Source organism: Delphinapterus leucas, chromosome 21 (assembly GCF_059928025.1).
Source record: "Delphinapterus leucas isolate spDelLeu-1000000601 "Yukka" chromosome 21, BTC_Dleu_Yukka2, whole genome shotgun sequence".
NCBI classification, from domain to species: Eukaryota; Metazoa; Chordata; class Mammalia; order Artiodactyla; family Monodontidae; genus Delphinapterus; species Delphinapterus leucas.
The window spans coordinates 12,424,570-12,447,226 of record NC_143149.1 but is presented as its reverse complement, the minus strand read 5'-3'; the positions used below and the strand labels follow the sequence as shown (position 1 = coordinate 12,447,226).

The 22,657-nt window shown below is 43.5% G+C and overlaps 1 protein-coding gene across 7 annotated transcripts in view; it reads right to left on the bottom strand.

Moving 5' to 3' along the window:
* The window catches only part of STOX2 (storkhead box 2), a 224,795-nt gene that overhangs the window by 110,802 nt on the left and 91,336 nt on the right, over positions 1–22,657 (bottom strand). The window contains exon 1 of one of the 7 annotated variants that reach the window (XM_022570930.3): positions 8,731–22,548. The exons of the other annotated variants lie outside the window; for them this stretch is intronic. Coding sequence (XP_022426638.1) covers positions 8,731–8,896 — 166 coding nt within the window. The 5' untranslated portion in view covers positions 8,897–22,548. Of the gene's footprint in view, positions 1–8,730; positions 22,549–22,657 lie in introns of those variants that run through there. 7 annotated transcript variants of the gene reach the window in all.

The window sequence follows — 22,657 nt, the reverse complement described above, 5'->3', positions numbered from 1 at the left end:
AGAGAAATTTATTCTCTCACAGCTCTGGAGGCCAAGAGTCAGAAGCAGGATTGTTTCCATCTGGAGGTTCTGGGGGACAATCCCTTCCACGCCTTTCCACTGGCTTCGAGCAGTTGCCAACAATCCCTGTACTGCCTTGGCTTGTAGACCCATCACTCAGATCTCTACCTCCATCCTCACATGGGCGTCTTCCCTGTGTCTGCGTCGCTTTTCTTCTTCTCATAAGGGCATCAGTCACACTGGATTCAGGACCCACCCGACTCTAGTACGACCACGTATTAATTCCATCTACAAAGTCCCTATTTCCAAATAAGGTCATATTCAGGGTTACCAGGGGTTTTCGGGGGCACACGTTCAACCCACAACAGTGGGGAGATACAGACAGGGGAAGGGGGTTCAGATGCTGGACAGCCAAAAAAAAATGACAAGTATCCACAGAACCTCAATTGCTGTGGCAGAGCCTTCATTTCACCTAATAACGAAATAAATGACTTCAAAGCAAAAGTTGGATGTGCCGAAAGCAATAAATTGGTCTGTGAGCTCTCTTAGGGGAACCAACTAGACAGGAACTTGCAGTAGGGGTGAGGTGAGGGTGTTAATTACAAAGCTAGAAGGGTCCTCCCTCTGAAACTGTGGCCATCAGAAGGAGACGGCCAGGCTTAAGCCCTGCTACCTCTAATGCCCACAGGCACCTGCCAGATATTTCTCTTTTATCTTCAAAAAGAGAAAACTTGGCCTGGAGGGGCCATCATGGATTTAAGTAGGAAGATAAATGGAGATTTTAACTGTGTATATGCGCTACCTAAGCCATAAATTTTCAACTCGATCGGTATATGACAGATGTTTGAAATATACGTTATTTACATAGCTGGTCTAGTCTTTTGTGCTGCTGCTTGCATAGCTCTGAACCCTTTTCAAACCAGAACTAGAGATACCAAAAGCACATCCCTTTTATCAACACTACAATAGCTTCTGAATAAATGCAAACACTAATCAAAAACATCCAAACGTTAAAAAGCTCTTTACTTTTAGGAAAAGAGAGCAGATGATCTCCAAGCAATCCTAACCTTGAGTCTCCAGGTTTTCAGAAACCTAAGTAGGACTCAATGTTAGTGGAATCCAACTGACCCTCCATCCGCTGGAAATAAAAATAAGCAAGTCACCTGTTCCCCTCTAAGAAGCGGAACATAAAGTACAAAAGCTAAACTATTCCCGTGCTCTCACTAACACTGCTAAGTGGTTGACCCCCAAACTATACCTGGAGCCTCTACCGGTCACGTGAGTGCTTACCTCTCCGCTTGGACAACCAAACCATTACATCCAACATGGAACTCATCTTCTGCTCCATTTCCCCCAGCCTCCTGGTCACTTATTGCATTCTTCCAACAAAAATCTCTGATTCGCCTTTGATTTTTCTCTCCCCTCTTCAATCCGGTCACTTAAAGGAACAGCCAGGCCCTTGGTCCTCATAGATGCTCCCTTTGCCCTTCATGCTCATCCCTCCTTCCTTGGATACGGTTTTCACTATGAGGCATGAGTACCACTCAGGTATGTGAGGGCATTTCAGGTGGTACCTGGTTGAATCATTTTTTACTGAAATAGGAATATATGAACTGTAATGGGGGTTAGAAAAATAACTGTCAAATGAAACCCATAATTTCATATAAAATTAAAATTTTTTCTTTTACATCCATTTAAATATAAAAGTGGGTAGAGTTAAAGAAAAATATTAACTAAATAATAGCACAGATAGTATATGGACATGGTTTACAAATTCTTAAGGGTGGTGTGCTAATGCCTAGCAGTGTTGCAAAACACTGCTCTTGGGTGGTCCCTCATCACCTTACTGCTTGATAACCTCTGTTCCCTCAACCACCTCCCAGCTGGTCCCCTAGCCTCCCAACTCCCATTTCTTCCATCTATCCTGTAAGCCACAGCCAGACACCTCTTCCTAAGATGCTCCTTTCATTATTTCTCTCCCAAACTCACAAGTCTGATTCCTACCCCAATAAACTCCACCTAGATTTCAAGAGCCCACCTGATCTAGCTACACGTTATTTCTAGTTACATCCCAAATTTACAGTACGGCAAATTTCACACTGACGTTTTCCTTGCCAGCTGAATGTCTTGCTTCATACTGCTTCTACAACCTTCCCCCAGTCCTCTGCCTTCTCTGCTCTTCAAATCCTACCCAGTCCTTCGAGAAGCAAGTAAGTCCTCCTTCCAGGCAACCTTTTTTTATTGACATCTCTCCTCTGAAGTCCTATTCCACTTACACCAACCCTATCGACCAACCCCACTTAACTCTTTTTTTTTTTTAACATCTTTATTGGAGTATAATTGCTTTACAATGGTGTGTTAGTTTCTGCTTTATAACAAAGTGAATCAGTTATACATATACATATGTTCCCATATCTCTTCCCTCTTGCATCTCCCTCCCTCCCACCCTCCCTATCCCACCCCTCTAGGTGGTCACAAAGCACCGAGCTGATCTCCCTGTGCTACGCGGCTGCTTCCCACTAGCTATCTACCTTACATTTGGTAGTGTATATATGTCCATGCCTCTCTCTCGCTTTGTCACAGCTTACCCTCTCCCCTCCCCATATCCTCAAGTCCATTCTCTAGTAGGTCTGTGTCTTTATTCCTGTCTTACGAAATTCAGCTATTTGTAATGAGGTGGATAGACCTAGAGTCTGTCATACAGAGTGAAGTAAGTCAGAACGAGAAAGACAAATACCATATGCTGGCACATATATGTGGAATTTAAGAAAAAAAAGAATGTCATGAAGAACCCACTTAACTCTTGATTATATTCCAGTATTTCCTGCTTTCTAATGGTCAACTCATTAAGAGCTGGTCCTACCAGCCACAATAGGAAGTCCTTGAAGAGTAGAATCTTCTGTTACAAAAGGATGACGCACATTAGGAGTTCAAGACATTTCTTCAACCAAGTTTTTAAGAGAAGCCATGTTTTATTCATTTATCCAATAAATATTTCCTGAGTCCCTGATATGTGTCAAGCTCTGTGGTTGTTGGCAAAATAGAGATGTGAATAAAACACATACTGTAACTGAGGAACTCACTGGCTAGTAAACCCGAGGTACAACACAATGTCACCATGCTGTTGTAACACAAGTACAAAACAACCATCATACGAGTGATCCACTCTAGGAAGAGAAGGGGTATATGAGCTTGTTCTGGAAGGCTAAACAGGATGAGCCTTATATATTTTAGCTAAATATCAGGCTTTTAAAGATGGCGAGCACACTCTCAGAGGTGTCACATAAATCACAAAAGGCAACAAGACATTGCAGAAGGCAAAGAGTTTCCAGGGCCTGGAGTGTAGGGTGGTGGGGGAGGGATGGAAGGAGGGGTGGGAAAAGCAGGGGAGGTCACGCCATGAACAGCCTTGGTCTCAGACTTCACCCATAGGCATGAGAAACGTTGAAAAGAGTTGGAAAGTAACATGACCACTTTTGCTTTAGGAGGTATTAAAAACCTAAAAAACAAAACCCCTCTGGGGACCCATAGAGCAAGAATTGGACATGGTCAGTTTGGAAGACACTGTAATAGAACAGAAGGATTTCAACAACAGAGGTGAAAAGGGAGGGGGAGATTTTAGAAATATTTAGGTGGTAGAAATCAATGGGATTTTCTGGCCAACTGGTTGTGCATTCCAATGTCAAATAAAAATAGTCTGGGGATTAACTACTTAAGGAAAAGTTCACTATCTGCTTAAAAAAAATTACCCATGCCATTTCTCTCCCATGTTACTGTGGTGAAGGTTAAGTTAGCATTGACTATAGTCTATAGTCTTACGAACGACAAGAACCTCTACTCTAAACCTGATACACTAGGCATCACACAGTTTCTATGACTGCTGTACAAAACCTGTCCTAGTTGCAAAAGTCGGCATCTGAACCCACCGGCAAGGATCCAACCAGACTCTGCTCCTTGGTTATAGCTGCACTCAGCATGTATAAGCAATCTTGTACCAAAGAACATACAGTTGTCTGAACTGCCCTAACTCTCTAGGGCTATAGAGAATTTAAGCCGCAATTGCTCTGGAGGTGTAAAAATGCTAAGGTTTTTATACAATATACTCATATTCCTTTTTTCAAATAAAAACGTTCACAAGAGCGTAAAAGATGCTGAAATACCAAGAGAGGTGACCTTTTGTAAGCACATTCACGTTCTCCTGAGAGATAAAGAATAAAGTCATTCACCACCAAGTGTAATATTCCTCACTTCCACAGGCCTGATGAAAGGAGTCAACACAGGTAGTTTCAAATTAAAGCACAGTTGGAGCAGCGAGGCTGGAAATGTATCTCTGCGAGGAGGTATAAGGAGGCAACAGGATGCTGTTTATGAAAACCTGCACGTGATCGGAACCTGCCAGGGCTTCATCCCTGTCCCCTCACCCCCATTAGTCTGGTCACCAGGACAAGCCCTAATGCGGCCACTTACTGTAACATCTGGGGATGACAGGAAATAAGACTCCATTGCAAAATGAGCGCTATTCCCACACACCCCACATACGGAAGCACATGACTCCAATAAGCAGAAAGGGCAAAGGTTATTTCTAACGATTTCTGTGTAAGTGCTGAGAAATCCTGGGCTTGCCCATTACAGAGGCGCTGCGGAGCCCAATTCTGTAATGGAAATGCGGGCCAGGAGGGCCCGTTCCAGACGGGGAGAGGTCATGTTACCCGCCAGGGACACAGCTGGTTTGGGGCAGGCCCAGATTAGAACCTCAGGTGCCCATCCTCCACTCCCAGAAAACTCTCAAAATAACAGAACGTAAGGAACTGGGCCCCACAATCCACTGTGCCCCAGAATTAGTTTCTATAAAATGAAAACTAATAACTCATCAAGGTGGCGTCCTGGCCATTCCTCCCTGCTGATTTATATTAGTTAGATCGGCAGACAAAACTGGTTTATATTTTCTTAAGATGTCAGTTTGCGGCTTGTGTTTTCTTTCTTTTCAAATCCTTTAAAATTGTCTGCCTTGTTGTTTCTTAAAATGACAAACATCCATCCAAAAGTACCATGACTTTGGGGGTGTCTCGTTCACAGGGGACGCCTTTTATGCACATGCTCTGTAGGACCTTTATAGTGGAAAACAAATCACTTTGCAGTCCTGATCAATGAAATGTCCCCAAACTTGGTGGCATGCCATGTGAAATATAAAGAAGCGGCCATCCCCAGGGCTTGGGGAGAGGAAAGTGAAGTAGCATCATTTGTATAAAGAGGTCACAGTTCACAAGGTCCTGACAGAGAAGGTTCTAACACCTTCATTAACAAAGGTTTGGTGCCTTGAAAATCATTTCATGAAGGTAGGTGAGCATATTTTCACATATAAAGCCCTAAGGATTATACAGCTATGTGCCTCTTTATGGGGAGTTTTCTTTTCTCTCTAGTTAATTAATATCATAATTTCTAGTTTTAGAAACTGTGAGAGAATAATCCCACGTGCATTTGGCCTAACCCCTTTTCTTATTCAGCTCATGGATGCACATTTTATTATTCATCTTGATTTGAACAAAAGGCAAGATTTTCCCCCCTTCTGCTCAGAAACTACCTTTGGGAAATTAATATTCAAGATGAACAATGAACTCATCTCATGGCCTGTGAACTTGCTGGTTGCCAGGAGGCCTGTGAATTCTTAGGATTATTTTCGATTTGGTAGCATGAATCAGGGGCTTAAATAGTCATATAAGGCATGGTCTTCAAAATTTAAAGTTTCAGAATTCTCTAACTGTCCGTTTGTAGGATCTCCTTAAGTTTGATATGTGTCTATTCTAACCTCTTGAGCTTAAGTGTAGTTTATCCCAAAGGTACGTGAAAAAGCCAAGGCTAAATGTCAAGCCTGTTGCTGTAAATCACATTTCAAACTGGTAGTTACTTATTAGTGAAAAAAGACTGTTTGAAAAGGTTCTGTCTCATTAGAAAGCGATTATGGAATGCCTATAATTTTGGCTTAAGTAAACAGAGTTAAACTTGAAATACCTACTGTGAGATAGTAGGCCAGATCAAAAGGACAGCTATTCAAATTTCCAAGGACCTCTCCTTTCCTAAAGTTAAAAAAAAAACAGTGATTTTCACCATATTTTTAAGGAATATTTGTTGGAGGGGATTTCTCTTTCACCATATTTTTAAGGAATATTTGTTGGAGGGGATTTCTAAAAACAGTCTCCACTGAAGTTATTTCAAGTCATTTAGTATTTCTCTGAAGAAGCTTATCTTGTCCTTTGAACCCAACAGAAAAACCTCTTTTTACTGAGAATAAGTATGATAAATACTAGTAGCTATTATGGCAAAATGACTGGACAAACAGAAAGAAGAAGTATGAAAAGCTTCATGTGTTTCTAAGCTGCTTCATTTTCTATTTCATTTCATGTGACAAAGGCTCTGTTTGTATCCAGAGTCACTAACTTGATATAAGTGGACTTTCTTACATTTGTTAAGGGGAAGACAACTTCTCCCAAATGATGTCAAAGTGTCTCAATATACCATCTATTACTATCAACACTGGTATTTGGAAAGGAACCATATTTGAAAAGGCAACTGACAAGCTACTCTCAATCTCCCCCAAAAAGATGTGTATGAGAAAGATTCCACCTACTCTCCCAGTGTTCATTGTATGTGTTTGTCTTAATATTTACTTTATCCTTCCATGAGCCCCAACCCTTTTTATTATACATATTGGCTAATAATTAAAATAAAGAATAAATAACAGCTTCCATCCTTGGACAAAACTATATTATACCCAACCCTGCAGCCCCATGAGAATCTAGCAAGGCACTTTGCTTGAGGTGGGGGGAGGCTCCATAAAATGCTGAATGAATAACACAGCTCTTCTTCCCCCACCTTCTGGTTTTCTTTTCTCAGTAGTAACCTAACATGAAACCTGCACAGACAACCACCAACCTGAAAGAGCTGATCCTTCAGTATCCCCATAGGACCAGCTTACTCTTTACAAGTCAAGAAATAAGAGAATCAAAGAAAATGAAAAGCTTCTTCCTCAAGCCCTCAAAAACGCCTTGAAAAACTGGCAATAGCAGAGAAGTTCTTTAGCAAAGAATAAAAATGTGATCATAATGATGCTATGACAAGATAGGTGAAAACAGGCTCCATGGGAACATGCCTGAAATCATTACAGAGTCTTGCAGGTTTGTTGAAGACATTACGGCCACCTGCCCTCCTACAGCCTCACTCTTGGTTATCAGTACTGATTCCTGAAGAGGGGCAAAAAAGAGGCGAAACTCTTCAGTGTGGAATGAAGACATTCAAACCCCAAGGATATGAAACCTGAGATTATCTGAACACTCAGTGTAGACATGGGTTTATGGACATACGTGTTTTGAGGTTACACTTGGATTTAGGTGTATTTCAAAATTTACTACCACCAGCCTGAAGAATAAAGCAACCACAGCAGTGACTGACTTCAATTACTGAAGTATAAACTGTAGTTGTCACTTCCTTTACAAATCTGGCATTTCATGACAGGGAAAATCAAGGGAGCCTTATTGCCAAGACAGTACATCCTTATGTCACCAGATTTTGCAGTAAAAAAGACGGTTATTTTATTTAGGTTTTATACTCACGGAAATGCACTCACAAGACATTTTTAAAGCATGAGATACCAGCCCCAGTTTTTTTTTTTTTTAAACTTGCTGTTTTAAGAGAAAGATACTAGAGCTAGACTTTGAGTACCAACTGCAAGCTTAAAGCAATCTTCCCAGGATTTAGAGTGATTTGGTATAGATGTGTTTTCAAATATAACCTCGGTTTTCCCAGGACATTTTGTTTAGAAGAAAATGAATTCATTCAGAATGAAAAACAAACAAACCAAAATTGGTGTCTTACACGTCATTACATACAAGTGGTCGACAGTAAGTAAGGAGAAAACAACGAGAAGAGTTTCAGGATTTTCCTCCTTCAGCGTTTCAAGTATTTTATCCCTGGGTTTCCAAGTCACACAGCAAAGCCATCCGCTGTATTTCCAAAGGCAACTAACCGGCGCCTTCAGAAATGCTTCTATGCATTTTAAGATGAAATCCTTCATTCCCGTTCACCGTTTTGTTTGTCCTTCCTGTCTGACATGCAAATACATGACACAGCCTCCATTCTTTCCTTATAACCTGATTCAAAGCAACATATGTTAAATCCACACAAAATCATGTGAGCATTCAATCCGCATACACACCATTACCCCACCGAATGCATTCAGTGGGCTGCAACACAGTTCCCTGCGTGTAAGCAGACCAGCCTGAGACCTCTTCCCTGATTCAAACCATCCAGAACTGTGCATGGAACCTGTTCCCTTTTGAAAAAGAAAGGCTGTTTAAATACCCACTAGGATAATAACTGGCCACAATGCGGGAGCGAGCAAGCCCGATGCTGCGGGCAACGGCGGGCGCAGGCTCTTCCACAAGCTCAAGGAGGCTGGGCGCCCGAGCTGGCGGTCATTTATCTGTGCAGCCAAAACGCCCGGCACGTCCCCCTCCCAGATTTCACCTAACTAATAGCTCTCCAACCCCATATTGAGAGGGCCTGCTGTGGATCTTGCGGAGGTACAAAATGGTGGATGAGAGCTAATTTTTTTTCCTGCTTTCCCCAAAACTTATCGCATCCATCACCGCCCGTCCTCCCGGGGAAGCACCCCGGCCGCGGCGCTCGGAGCACGCCCCGTGGCCCCGGCCTGGGGGCAGGGACGCGGTTACCAACCTGATGTCATGTAGCCCCGCGAAGCCTGGGGCGCGAAGGCCGCGGGGAAGCGCTTGTGCAGGCGGTAGTCCTTCTCGCTGCGGGACCTCATGCGGTCCGAGGCCCGGTCTGAGAAATCCGAGCTAGGCCAGGCTCGCCGCAAGGTTGTGCTCCGGGTCTTCTTCATGGTGGGGAGGGCGACCCGCTGCCCCGATCCTCGGGGCCTCAGCGCCGGGGCGCAGCACGCGGCTTCATCCGTCTACGGCGGGCACGACCCGGGCGGACTCTGCGCGCATTTTCCCAGCCCCTCCTCGTCGGCGTCTACACCGCCAGCGGCGGGTCCGGCCCTCCCCACGCCCCCACACCCCCCCACGGCGAAGGCTCCGATTTTACACACGTCCCACAATGCATTACACTTCATTTGCAATCCGCCCGGCTTATAGCTTCCAGATTCCTGGGGGGAAAGGCACGTTAGGAGGCTCCCCGGCCAGGAGGAGGCGGGGAGGGGGCGGGCGGGGTGAGGGCGCCGAGACTTGCAGCGTGAAAGCAATGGGAGCGCAGACAATGGCCCGATTCAGCGCAGGAGTGCTTAGCCAACTGTGAGCCACGGCACAAAAGACCCAAACAAATGAGGAAGCCCAGGCCTCCGGTGGTGACCCGGGATCGGGCGCCCGGGAAGCCGGAGGGGCGGCGGCAGACCCTCTCCGCACCGGGCGGCTCAGAGCGAGGCGTGGGGATGACAGTGTCCAAGTCGTGTCCCCCTGGGCCTATCAGCCGCGCGGCCCGCAGTCCCGGGCGCGGGCTGGCTCTGCCTCCCCTGCAGTCCTCGGGAGGCAGTCTTCATTACAGAGGCTCGGATGGGGGGCGCGTGTGCACAGGATCCGAGCAGGCTCTGCAGTCAGCAGCTGCGGCGGCGGGCCCCTGCCGAATCCAGGAAGAGTCCTCGCGACTGCAGCGCCTCGTCGATCTTCCTCCTTCCAAGGCTCAGGGTGGTGTGCGTGCGTGTCTGCGTGTGCGTGTGTGCGCGCGCGCGCCGACACGCATGTGCCCCCCTACACAGGCATGCTCCTACTTACTGGCCGCGGCGGCGACGGGAGCCATGGCTGCCAAGGATGCGGAGCCTGCCGATCGCCACCCGCACGGCGGCACCGCTGCTCAGTCGCGAGCGCGCAGAACAGCTATTGAAGGACCGGAAGCCGGGAAGCCGCTCAGCCTCACGCTAATCACCGAGCTGCCTTAAGTTAGAGCACGGATCCTGTCAGGCTTCTCATTTTCATGTAAAACACCCTGCGGCGGCTCTGGGACTTGGCTGGTACCCCAGCCAGGAGTCAGCGCTCGGATATTTACATCTTTTTAGGATGGCGCCTCCCGCTTGCAGAAAGGGAGAGAAACCGCTCGGTGGGAACAGGGCAGTCTGCGGTGCCCTGCCTTGCCCACCTGCGCCAATCCCGGAGGCAGCTAGATCCGGGGGAGGGGGCGCCACCCGGGGCTCCGCCGACAGCCGCAAACGCCCGGGCACCTGGTCCACGCCGCCTGGAGGACGCAGCGAGGGCGCCTCCGGCTCTTCTTCGCTGTCCCTCGAGCCCCCGGTGTCAGTCACTGCCAGCCCGCTAACCTGCATTCAGGTCCACAGCCCCACTACCCGGCTCGGCTCTGCACCGCTGTTTCTGGTCCAACAACCAATCGCTAAAGGACAACAATGCGCGCTGCGCGGGAGGGGAGGAGGGGGCGATGCGCCGCCCCGGCCGAAGCGCCGGGCCCGGGATGCCGGGCCGGGACGCGGAGGTCACTGCGAGTTAAAGGTGCGCGGCCACATTGCGGAGAACCCCGACCGCGCTGCGCTGCGGCCGTTTTGTCAGCTTGGCTTCTCGTTTGGGTTTCCAATAACGCTTAGGTGTTGTAAACAACAAAAATAAACCCGATTCTTCTTACGTCTTTGCGCTTTTTTCCATTTGTGACGATGCAACGTTCAAAATCATGTTTTATGCTGTTCTACATATTCGCAGGTGGCAAGGTACAGAGACAGGGATATGAAATCTTTATGAACCTATGATCTTTTCAGGTTGATTCTGTAAACCCCCCCCCCAAAAAAAACCCGCACTGGGTTCTAAATGGTTAAGATTCAGGAGTTTTAGCACAATTTGGTGCTTTTCCAAGGCTTTAATTCTTTGCGGGGGGGGGGCAGGTTCTCGAAGAACGACACAGAGGGGGGCGAGGTTTCGGCAACAAACATTATAGAACCTAGAACTTCCATTCACTATCTAAGGGCTGCCCTCTGTAACCTGGGGCCAGTGTAACTGATCTATCTCCCGGGAACCTGGGGGTAAACAAACAAAAATCTCTAAGCAACTTGTATTTACACTAATCAAAATTTATTACTTATTAATACAAAATTTATTACCGTAAACCAGTTAGCTAATATTCAATGATATTTTTTAAAAGTTAGAAAAGGACAGTCTCCCAAAAGGCACATTTTGCTAAATTGTCTTCTTCACTGTAAGAGGACTGCTAAGAACAGAAAGCCTCCAGCTTTAGAAGCTAAAGAAGACTAAATGTGTAAAGAACCATAAAGGTAATAAAAAATAATTGTATTAATGAATGCATGAGATATTGACATTTAGATATCTCAATCCAATTCAACAACTACCCTACATCCCATGAGCCAAAAGTGGTTATATGAATGATTATAATGGTTACGACTGAAGGCTAATGGTGATTGCTGTGACAACTGTGATACTTATTCATTTAGCAAATGATTTTTGACTGTCTAGTATATGCTGTGATGGATGCTGGGCAAACAGAACAACACACACGGCTCCACGTAACTTATGGTCTAGGTAGTAAGCAAATAAATGCACGGATTGTGTTAAGGTCTACAAAGAAGAATCACCTCCATGAAAAAATGACAGTTAATCTGAGACCTACAGTACGTGGAGTCATCCAAGCAAAGAGTAGGGAGAGTGATGTTTCAGAAACTGGGAACAGTGCATGCAAAGGCCCTGAGGTGGGAAAGAAACTTGGCTTCTGTTGGAAGAAGTGAAAGAAGGCCAGTGTGGGTGGAATTGGAGCATAAGAGGAAGGCGTGTGATGAGATCACGGATGAAGCCAAGAGCTAGATCACGAAAGGACTTGCAGGCCATGTTAAGGGTTTTGTATTCTATTGTATTATGTGAGCCACTGAAGGGTTTTAAGCAAAGAAGCAATGATAGTTTCAGAATTTCTATATAAAAGGGGCTTATAGAAGAGGGATTCTGTTTAGGGGAGGGGGTCATCCAGGACTTTTCCGGACTGTAAATTTGAATCGCACTTGACTTAAAACTGAGAAAATATTCATTGTTCATCTGAAGGAATGGGGGTGGGTTGATGGATATTCTGGGAGCAGAGCTACAGCTCCACTCAGCTGCCTCTGAATGCTGGCCTTTGCAGAGCAGCAATATCACCCAGTGTCCATACTCAACAGAATGCTCTTGGAGCCAAAGTCAAATAGCCAGACACAGAAGAATCAGGCGGTAAACAGGCTGGGTTAGCTTAATCGAATCAGATAGTAAAGCAGGAGAGGTAGAGACAGTTAAGTAATTTATCCATCCAAATTAAGTGGCAACATCAAAAGAAGTTATGAAGGTAAGACTTGAATCTAGCAAACAACATACTGTGAAACCAACGCTATGTAAAGAAAGTGGAATCCCGTTATTACAGCCACTGTTAAAATCAGACTCAGTGTGTCCATCTGTCCTATGAAAAGATTCACTCTGGTCATACTCAACCCCTAGGTCCCTAGTCCTAGTTTCAAATCGCTCAACCTACTTGAGACAATCAAGTATCTGGGTCTTGAACTGTCCATCAAGTAAGCTCAGTTGTATAATCCCAGTTTTTCCTAGTAGGAAAGTTTAGAATTAAATAGCGAAATGATACAGCAAATCACTTTCACACTACTCGAAATTTTTAAATCAGGCTTAATAATTTGTACATTTGGTATTTACACATCAGATAGAGACACTAATTAGACCCACATTTGCTTTGTGATTCTAATTCAGATGTATACAGTTAGCCCTTGAACAACCAGGTTAATTCAAGTATAATTTATAGCAGCCATTCCAGCCACGGTTCCTCAGATTCAATCAACCACGGATGGACCATGTGGTATTTACTATTGAAAAATACCCATGTGTAAGTGGAAATGGGTAGTTCAAACCTGTGTCATTCAAGGGTCAACTGTAATTGATTTTAGACTTGTAATTTTAAGTTGAAAGGTAGAAGAATTTTGACTTTGACTCGCTCCTCATTTAAAACCTTGGTTTATTAGATTTACAAGAGTTGAATGAATTTAATAGTTACAAGTATGTAAGCTCCATGAAGGCAAGGGATGTTTTGTTTTATTCATTGCAGTTCATTGTTCTGCTTTGTTCATAGCTGTGTCCAGTGGCTCACAGTAACTGGCCCAGATGTGACGACTAATGAAGCCTGATTAAGTACTCTGAAGAATCTGGTTTGAAATTTTCCATAACTGTGTTTCTAAATGGAGCTAATTATTGAGTAAAAGGACTTTAGTCTTCAATGTGAGTCGATCAAATGTTTTTCAAAGGCCCCTGAGAGTTACAGTTTTAATTTTATTATTTTTAAAATACCAAATTTACAAACTGAATGCATTGAACCTAAAAACTGAAGGAAATTTGATTTTCCCATTTGTATCTCTAATCAAGGAAAATTTGATATTTTGAACTTGTATCTCTTGTATACTGAACATTCATTAAAGACCTAAATATAAGTGATCTTTGCTGTGCACAGAAAGCCCCACTTTGGTATGGTAAGAGAGCTAAGTCCGCAGAAAGGAAATAGGTGTTTATATATTTACGTACGTCTGTGATATATGCATCAAACTTTGTGATTAAAATATTTGTTAAATAAAAATCAAAATTCTGAGTCTGATGGTCATTTATCTTGCTGCTGCGTCCTGAAACATAATTTGAAAAAGATATTAACAGTTTAATTTGACAAATGTGCTTTTAGTCAAAAAAAATACATATACACACCTTAAAATTGTGTGGCTGCATGGCCCAGGTTAAGAAGCTAAATGGAATCTGGAAATGAATGTGTCCCAAAAGGACGAGGGCTTTTTCAGAGGCTTTCGAGCTAGAAGATTGGGAGTATTTCTTATGTGACGCATATATACACTCATATATTTGCATGTATGTACATATGCACATTCATATGACCTGGGCCTCCAAAAGTAGCTAATAAGGTAGCTGACCATGTATTTGGTAGATACATCTTTGTCCTCCTTTGCCCAGGCTCCAAACTGCTAGCTATAATTTTATCAGAAAGCTTGAGCATTTATTGTCTTAGAAGATGCTCTCTTCTTATGTGGACCACCAGTGTGGTTGCCAGGGCAGTGGTCACGCTGCTGGCATGAAGGTCTGCAGCTCCCAATAAATAATGTGCTCTGGGGAACCCCTGTCCTGAGATACATTAACAAATGTGACTTGGAAAGAGGGTTCCATTATAAATTCAGAAGATGTGCTAAAGTTAAAACAGGCCTGCTGGACTTCTCAGAGCCTTTCATGTGCAAACGCGCCTTGTAAATCCACCAAGAAAACAACAATAACAACAACAACTGCTCTTCAAGCTCTAATCATAGGACCACCTGTTGCTGGAACACATTTAGGCAAACAGATCTAGACAGGTGGTGGGAGGTGATAAATCCATGGCGTAAAACATGTTTCATAGAAGTCGTAAGTATGATGAGACAGTGTATATATTGGTCTTTGCATCCCTATCAAAATCTAAGCTGAATTTCCCTTAGTCTCTCCACTCAGGTACATTGTCACCTATAACCCACTGCCGACAGGGCTATAATGAATAATGGTGGTCAATGAATTCTACTCCCAAAGAAAGCAATTATTTGGGGATGGAGGAACTCACCAAGGAGAAGTAACTCAAGAGGGGCCTTGAGTGTTTGGGAGAATGGAGAGGCTGGAGTAGGCTGGCAGGATGATGACATCCGTCTCCAGGCCAGACTAAGCGAAGTCAGAGTAATAGAGGGCAGGTCGGTGTGGTGACGCCAAGGAGAGCAGGCATTCACGTCTTTGCTGGGGGCCTGGGAAAAGTTCATCTTTGAGTTCCACTGTTTCAACTGTCATGGTGATAAGCTCTCAAAGTGAAGATCAGAGGTAAATATATAAATGTTCCATTTCACTGCTGGCAAGCAGAAGGCATCAAGAAAAAAAGAGCCAAGTTTATTATTACGCTTGATCACTAAGGGGGGGCACTTTAAAAACCTGAACCCTTTCTAGATCCTTTTGTTCACCTATGCATCCTGCTTTGCATCAAATAACAAAACAAGCTGAATTCCAGCGGGGGCCAGCAAGTAACAGTGATACCATACCGTGGATGCTACTGAGTTAAACAGCTGAAATACGGAGCACCCGCACACTGGGTTTAGGAAAAAGAAAGAAGAAAACACCCAGGCACAGCTAGCGTGTTTTCAAGAGCTGCAGCATTCAGTGGCGCCCAAACTGCTCAAACTGGAGCAGTTACCCAGGGTCGAGAACAGAGTCCAGAGAAGGTAGAAACAACCTGTGTCCGTCAACAAATGGAAAGAGCAAGTGTGAGGAAATTCTGACACACGCTACAACATGGATGAATCTTGAAGGTATTATGCTAAATCGGCTAGACACAAAAGAACAAATATTGTATGATGCCTCTTAGATGAGGTGCTTAGAGTAGTCAAATTCAGAGACAGTACGATCACCGTTGTCAGGGCCTGGGGGAAGGGGAGGAGGAGTTAGGGTTTAACGGGTATCACGTTTCAGTTTGGGACGGTGATAAAGTTCTGGAGATGGATGGTGGTGACAGTTGCCCAACAACGTTAAGGCCACTGAACTGTACAGAAAGAATTAAAGTAGTAAATGTTACGTATATTTTATGCAATTTAAAAGATAAAAAAGAATAGAGTCCAAGAAGCAAAGGCACAGTCAGGAAGTGGACAGGGCGGAAGACAAGCTGCTGTGAGCTGGTCCTTTCACCTGCACACACGCAGGGCACACAGCCTCGCCTTTTTTTATGTTTGAAAACAAATGCTGATATCAGGTAGACCGAGAATATAAAACAAGCTCAAAAGTAAACTGGCAGGGTCAGGTTCCACCCAAATATAACTGGAAAATGATTCTTTTAAAGGTGCATTTGAATTTGTCAAGATCTAGAGAAATTTTTTAAAAGACTTTTTAAAGTTTAGGGACACCAAATTTTTGCTCTTTAAAATTTATATTAACAAACACTCCATTTCTACCAGCTGGAGAAAGGAGCCTGAGCAAAGTCACAATGGTCAGAAATCGATGGAGGGAACCCTAAATAGTCTTGTCTGAAAGGCACGAAAATGTCAGGGACTCGTGAGCCACTAAGCTGGAAGGGTATATTGGGACAGTTGGTGGAGTGTTTGGGATTTCAGGCCAATTAGTCTGTGCATAAGTATAAAGGGAAAGGGGCGCGTTGAATCCTGAGCAAAGGAGAGACATAGCTGGGTTTGGACTTGAAATCTTAATCCAGTGGGAACTGGCTGCAAGCTTGAGGGAACTTTCCAAGGTGACGAGAATGTTATCAAAACTGAATTGTGGTGATGGCTACACAACTGTATAAATTTATAAAAACACATAGCACACTTAAAAATGGTTGGATTTTGTGGTATACAATTATACCTCAATGATACTGTTTAAAAAAAATTAACCCAGCCACAGAGTGGAGGATAACCTGGAAAACTTAAAGACTTGAGCTAGAAAACCAGTTAGGAGGAGACTGCCATAGCACAATTGAGAGGATGCTAGTCAGAATCTGATTTCTAACAGGAGGAATGGAGAACAGTGAATAGGGAACATTGCCAGGTTCAAACCTGCCGACCTACACAGATGATCTGTGAGAGGCTGGGGAGTGTAGGACAGACAGGGCAGTGGAGGGCAGACAGAGGAGACAGGGTCACGGGTATCTCCAATGTTTATGGACTGATTCCACACATAGACACTGGGAAATCATTTTAATTCTGGATCCTCCCCTTTCTTGAGCTTTGAAGTATTTATGATTTATGCTACTGATTTTGGTCCTTATTCTCATACTTTCTTTCCACTGTTAAATAGTTCCAAAATATTATACAAACACACACATTTTTCTTCTTGCTAATATAACTGGCAATCTCTCCATTACCCAATCCATCGACAAATTTCGCCCTTATCTGGCTTCTTGCTTGGCGCTATTGTCTTCTCTCTCCTCTTAAAATGTTTCCCTCCTTTGTCTTTCTTACTGTCTCTCTCCACTGGCTCTCCTCTTACCTCTCAAGTCCGCGTCCACCCATTAAACACTGGTGTTCCCTGGATTCCGTCCCCAATCACCCTTTACCTTCAGTCTCACAATATCCACTGCTCAACAACATCCACTGCTCTGTCTTAACCCCTAGAAATGATTGATTTCCAAAAACTCTCCATCAGACCTCCCTCCTGATCTCCAAATCCTTATTTCCTACTGCCAAGTGAACATCTTCCCCAGATACTCCATGGACAATCAAACTCAAGCTTCTCATTACACACAATTAACCATGTTCATCCGCGTGCTCCCGACCTCTGGCTTCTTGGAATACATTTCTGGACGTGGCGAACGGCACTCCCAGCCATTCGGTCTCCCAAAGCGAGGACCTGGGATACATCCTCAACTGCTTCCTGTCTCTCACTGCTCTCCTCCCATCTGCCCCATGCCTATCACTACACTCAACCCATCCCCAAATTCTTGTGTTTCTACTGCCTTCCTATATCCTGAAGGCCTGAGTCAGGGCACTGGGGAAGGAGAGGGAGGCCAGACACAGCAAGCCAGTGTCATGTGCCTAAGATACAGAAAGGGTAACCTAAGAAATTCAGTGAAGTAAGACTGTTGTAAAATTTGAATATTAAAAATTAAAAATATGTAATCAAATATCTAATTTATTTGCTTAAATACATACTTCAAAATAAGTTTATCCATTCAAAACTGAAACTTGATAATAAGCAATTTGTCATCAGTAATCAATATTAAATAGTTTAAGGCAAAAATCAGACTGCACAATAGTAAGACAATTATGTGTTTCAGTCTTATGTTAACTTGCACGGAGAAGCCTCAGTTCACATGTGAATGCAGCTGGAAATCATACAAATATTTAACCATCTTTTCTGATACAAGATTTCGACACTGATGATGAAGCCCCTGACTTCTGTTCAACAAACTTTGTTACCTGAGGTAAACCTCAGGATCTGTTTTTTTCTGCATATGCCGCGTATATAGGAATATCCACTGCCCTATTCTTTGAGAAAATACCCATGAGGCTCTTCTGTCAGGGTTTCGCGTCTCTCTTCAGAATGGTTAAAGTATTCTCAGTGAAAGGATAAGAGTTTTAAACAAGTTGTTCAGTCAACTAAAGGAGCCCATTTCACCACGCTCTCCCTGAGCAGCCTCTATATCCAGTGGCCTCTTTCAATCTACCTCATACTAGAAACCTGTCTTGGCAAATTAGCACGTGTTGCAGCTATATTTGTTCATTTGACGGACCTGCAGTTATACTCATAAACTTCAGGGAATTAAAGGGAGCACCGAAATGTCAGCATTTACAAAGCCAGGAGTCACTAGGCACACTCTCACAGAGAGCAAGCTTCCCCTAGAAAGACCTAATATTTTTCTCAAACCCTAAGAGATGATTAGAGGACTTTCTCACTGAAAGCCAACAAGCTTCAGAATGAAACAAGGGTCCGTTGGAGTCACCACACCTCTTCACAAGTTGAAGGGAAAAAAGGAGAAATTTAGTTGCCTGACTGACATGACTGACAGTTGTGACAATTCATTAAGTAAATCTTTCCATTTTCCGACTTGTCCTTGTAGACAACAGTGAGCGACTTTGCTTCTACTGCCAACCTTCAGAGGCAACACAGGTCCTCCTGGACCACCCGAGATTTCAGCACAACTGAACGTGGTGGCTCCGTGAACTTCGTTCAGCTCATAATTGACTGACCACAAAAGACCAGCTAAAATCACAGTATCCGTGGGTTCCTCCGATTGTAGTGACTGGTCTCAGGCTCGATGTGATCAGAAAAGGTCAGAAAAATTGTAACTCTCATCATTTTATGAAGAAGAATGCCTTATCTTCACACTGAACGATTCCTTGAAGTATTTTGCCATGAGAGAACCAGTAGACTTTTGTGAGGTAGAAGATATTTCACGATTCTTCCTCATCTCATGACAAAATCATGAAGATCATGTGATCTGTAAATCCACTCACTGAGCACAGATAAACAGTTATGAGGAGTAACACCTAAAAGTAAAACACGGCACACACAGGGCCACACAGAAATGGCCTCCACCTCGCAGACCCTCACACGTCCCCGAGTGACACGCGGCATCAATCTGTAAGCCTTCGTTTCTTTTGTACTTTTTCCTTAAAAGGTCAATATAAATATGAGTTCTCACTGTTCCTCAGCAATGTCAATCTCCGTCTCCAGACCTTCTCGGAAGCTGCCCTGTTTGCCTAAGATGCCTATCACCACCTTGTCCTCCTGGAAAACTCTCATTCATCCTTCAAGATTCAAATTGCAGTCAGTGCTCTGACAAACTTTCCATCTTCTCCCTCTTTTTGCCTCCCACACCCTCTCCTGCAGAGTTGGGAGCCCTGGTCCCATCTATACAGCAATCTGTGCGCTTCCATGATGGTGCTTACAATGCTGTAATAGAATGCGGTACCGTACAGAGATGTCCCCTGCTTCCCTGGCTTTCCGGTTCCTTGAGACCAAAGACTGTTTTGTTCATTGAACAGATGTTCATTGAGCACTTGCTATGTGCTGAAGACAGCTACAAATTCTGGGATTCAAAGTTTAAAAACAAAGTAGCAATAAGAACAAAACTGTCTGTGATTAAGGAGTCTCCATGCTCATGGGGGGAGATAACAGTAAACAAATTAGTAAATTATACAGAATATGAAATAGCAATGAGTGGAGTGGAGGAAAATAACGCCGGGGAGGAAGGCTAAGATGAAGGTTTTTGATTTAAGATGGAGAGGCCAGGGAAGACTTCACTTCGTTCATCTTTTGAAGCCTCGTGCCTTTTAAAAGTAGGTTCTCTATAAGCAGGTGCCAAGATATGTTGATTTTTGGCCCTCTGCAGGGTTGTGTTCCTCGCAGAAGCCCAACAAATGCCCATGGATTTATAAAGTGGTTTCAGGGTCATAAAGGAATATCATACCTACTTTGTTTTCCCTCAGATCCACTAGTAGCTAAGGAATAATAAATAATGCATTATGTTTGCATAGGACCTTACAGTTTATTGAGTCTCGTAAGGTCTGAGGTCAGCAAGGTAACATTTGTTATCATAATTAAAGATGAAAAAACGAAGGCTCAAAGGCAGTAAGTGATTTGCCCCAAGTCATACAGAGGTTGAAAAACCAGAATTCCTCTCTTGAGATTCCTCTCTTGAGAGTCCAGGATTTTTCCTGCCCTACCCTGCTGCCCCCGTAATGATGGATGGGGGTAGTTACTAAATTTAGGGCTATATGTTAATTGCTTTTGGGTAGTCCGAAGTTCACAGAAATCTTTATATTGCTAGAATAGTCCCCCAATTTCTAAGTTATTAATAACTTTTTATGAATATATGTGCGTGTGGAAGAGACGACAAATTTCTTTGGATGACTCAAATGACTCCCTCGGTTGGTTTATACAGATGGTGCATGAGATTTAGACCTAAATCCACACACCTCCTTCAGACTAATCAATCTTGAAAGTTTTCTTTTCTCAATTCTGTTTGCAGGTCACCACAGAGCTGCTTCCCAAGCCAGTGAAAAACCACACGATAACACAGATGGATTTTAAAGGAGGAATCTTTTTTTCAACACGTCACTTCCTGTGCTTCAAAGAAATGTTATACATGAACAATTAAAATCATATATGAAAAAATAAGCAAAGTTCCAATAGGTTCCTGTTCTATCAAATTACAATAATTTTTTAAAAGATATTTAAATTCCTGACTCTATTTAAGAATAACTACTTTAACTCCCAGCAAATTATAGGACTTTTATGTGATATCTTTTAATAATTACTAATAACATTTAGACTTTAATATAGAATAAAAAATACACAGATGAGATTAATAATTACTACTAAGTGCATTGGAGAGATTTTTTTCCAACTTTCCTTCAATATTTCAAAATTTAAGTAATTAGCCTTCTGGGTAATAATCTTTAGTCTTCCTATTATTATTCATTTGATCCTTTAAAGGTGCTATGAGACTTCTATTTCAAACAGAGAGGGTTAACTATAACCTAATAATCATTTGCAGTAGCTTTCATTAGTTACCATGTTATTTATTATTCAACGAGGACATTTTTTTCAAGTAAAAAGGATGCTATCAATTACACTAGGACAAAACGCTTGACCAGAACCCTCCTGGTCCAACAGGGACATACGGTCACTCTACTTTTAGTGAAAGAAGGCTGGTCAAAAAGTATAATTTTTGCTTTATAAGAGGAACAAATAAATGTAAGTGGGGAGACAAGAAAAACTGCCAGTATGATCAGATATTTTAAAATGTAAAATACTGGCATTTGGGGGTGTCACCATGTACTCTTCTTTGTCCCCTGACTAATGGGGGTGGAGGCTCAAAGACCTGTGGCCAAAGTTTAATTTTTGGCAAGACATAAATTGCATTGGTTCTGCTATGATCCCGTTTACCCAAGCCAAAAATTGGCTGAGGTAATTCCATCTGATGGCAAACGCTTCCTGCAAGGAGAATACACAATACAGCATAACCTGCATTCCCCGCCTTGTTTTCCCAGTTCCCACAAAGAACGAGGGACTACCTTCTTAAGAGGCCAGTGGGGGCTCCCTCCAGGCCACCAAGCTGAGCGCTGGCAGCAGGGGGAAGGGACAAGTGCCAAGTCCTAACATTTTGTACGTGGACTGTGCTTTGTGACACAGACTAGACTAGAGGTGAGCGCCCGCCCTCGTTTCAGCCTACAGGTGAGTTTCGTGTGGACACATCTTTGTGCCAGTCAGGAAACTGCTACCTCTCTGTCTTCATGGCTTCTCAGAAGAAAGGAGTAACATCCTAGAAATGGGAAAAGGCCAAACCCAAATAAGAAGATACAAGAAAGAGACAGAAGGCAATAAAGAAAAGAGAAAGTTGAACCCAGAGATAGGATGGAGACACTGTTTTGCAACACAGTTTTCTTCCAAAATCTTAGAGGGAAGCTGATTTCCAGAGAATATCTGATCTGGCTTCCTGGCTCCAGACACTGCGTGTTTAAACATCTCCAAGTTCTTGGAGGTGAGCCTCCTACAGAGTTTTCCAGAGCCAGGACACATTTTTAGACCTAAATTATTTCAGTTGCAGACCTAAAGAAATCCATCCATGTTTGGTGTTGACATAAATGTATTCATGGAGCCAGCACCTATATGCTAGTGAATGGGTGGCACGGCAAATGGGATATTTGAAATTTAGATCCTGTAACAATTGAAATATAACTTGCTTAGAGGAGAGGCTAAATACGTCTTAAGTATGCATCAATTATGAGAACATCCGATTTGCTTTCACGTGTCATGACAGACCATTATAATCAACACCATAACCTCAGCAACTAAAACAGAAAAGCTTAAAAGGAAGTGATTTTATGCACTTGTCAGAGTTCAAAATGACCAAGTTCAAGAACTGCAGCACTGCACTGTACCCATGAAATCAAGGCAAAAGGTTTCTCCAGCTGTGTGCACCTGCACGTTTCCAGGAGGAGGCCCACAGGCCGTAGAACAGGAGAACAGAGGGGAGAGGCCTTGAGCCATCTTGGAGGGGCACAGTTCTCTCCACCCACCCCCCACCCCACCCCAGAATCTTGCTAAGGCAAGGATTTCCCTGCAAGGATTTTGCTAAGGCGAAAGAGTTTAGGAGTTAAAAGTGATTACTCTGG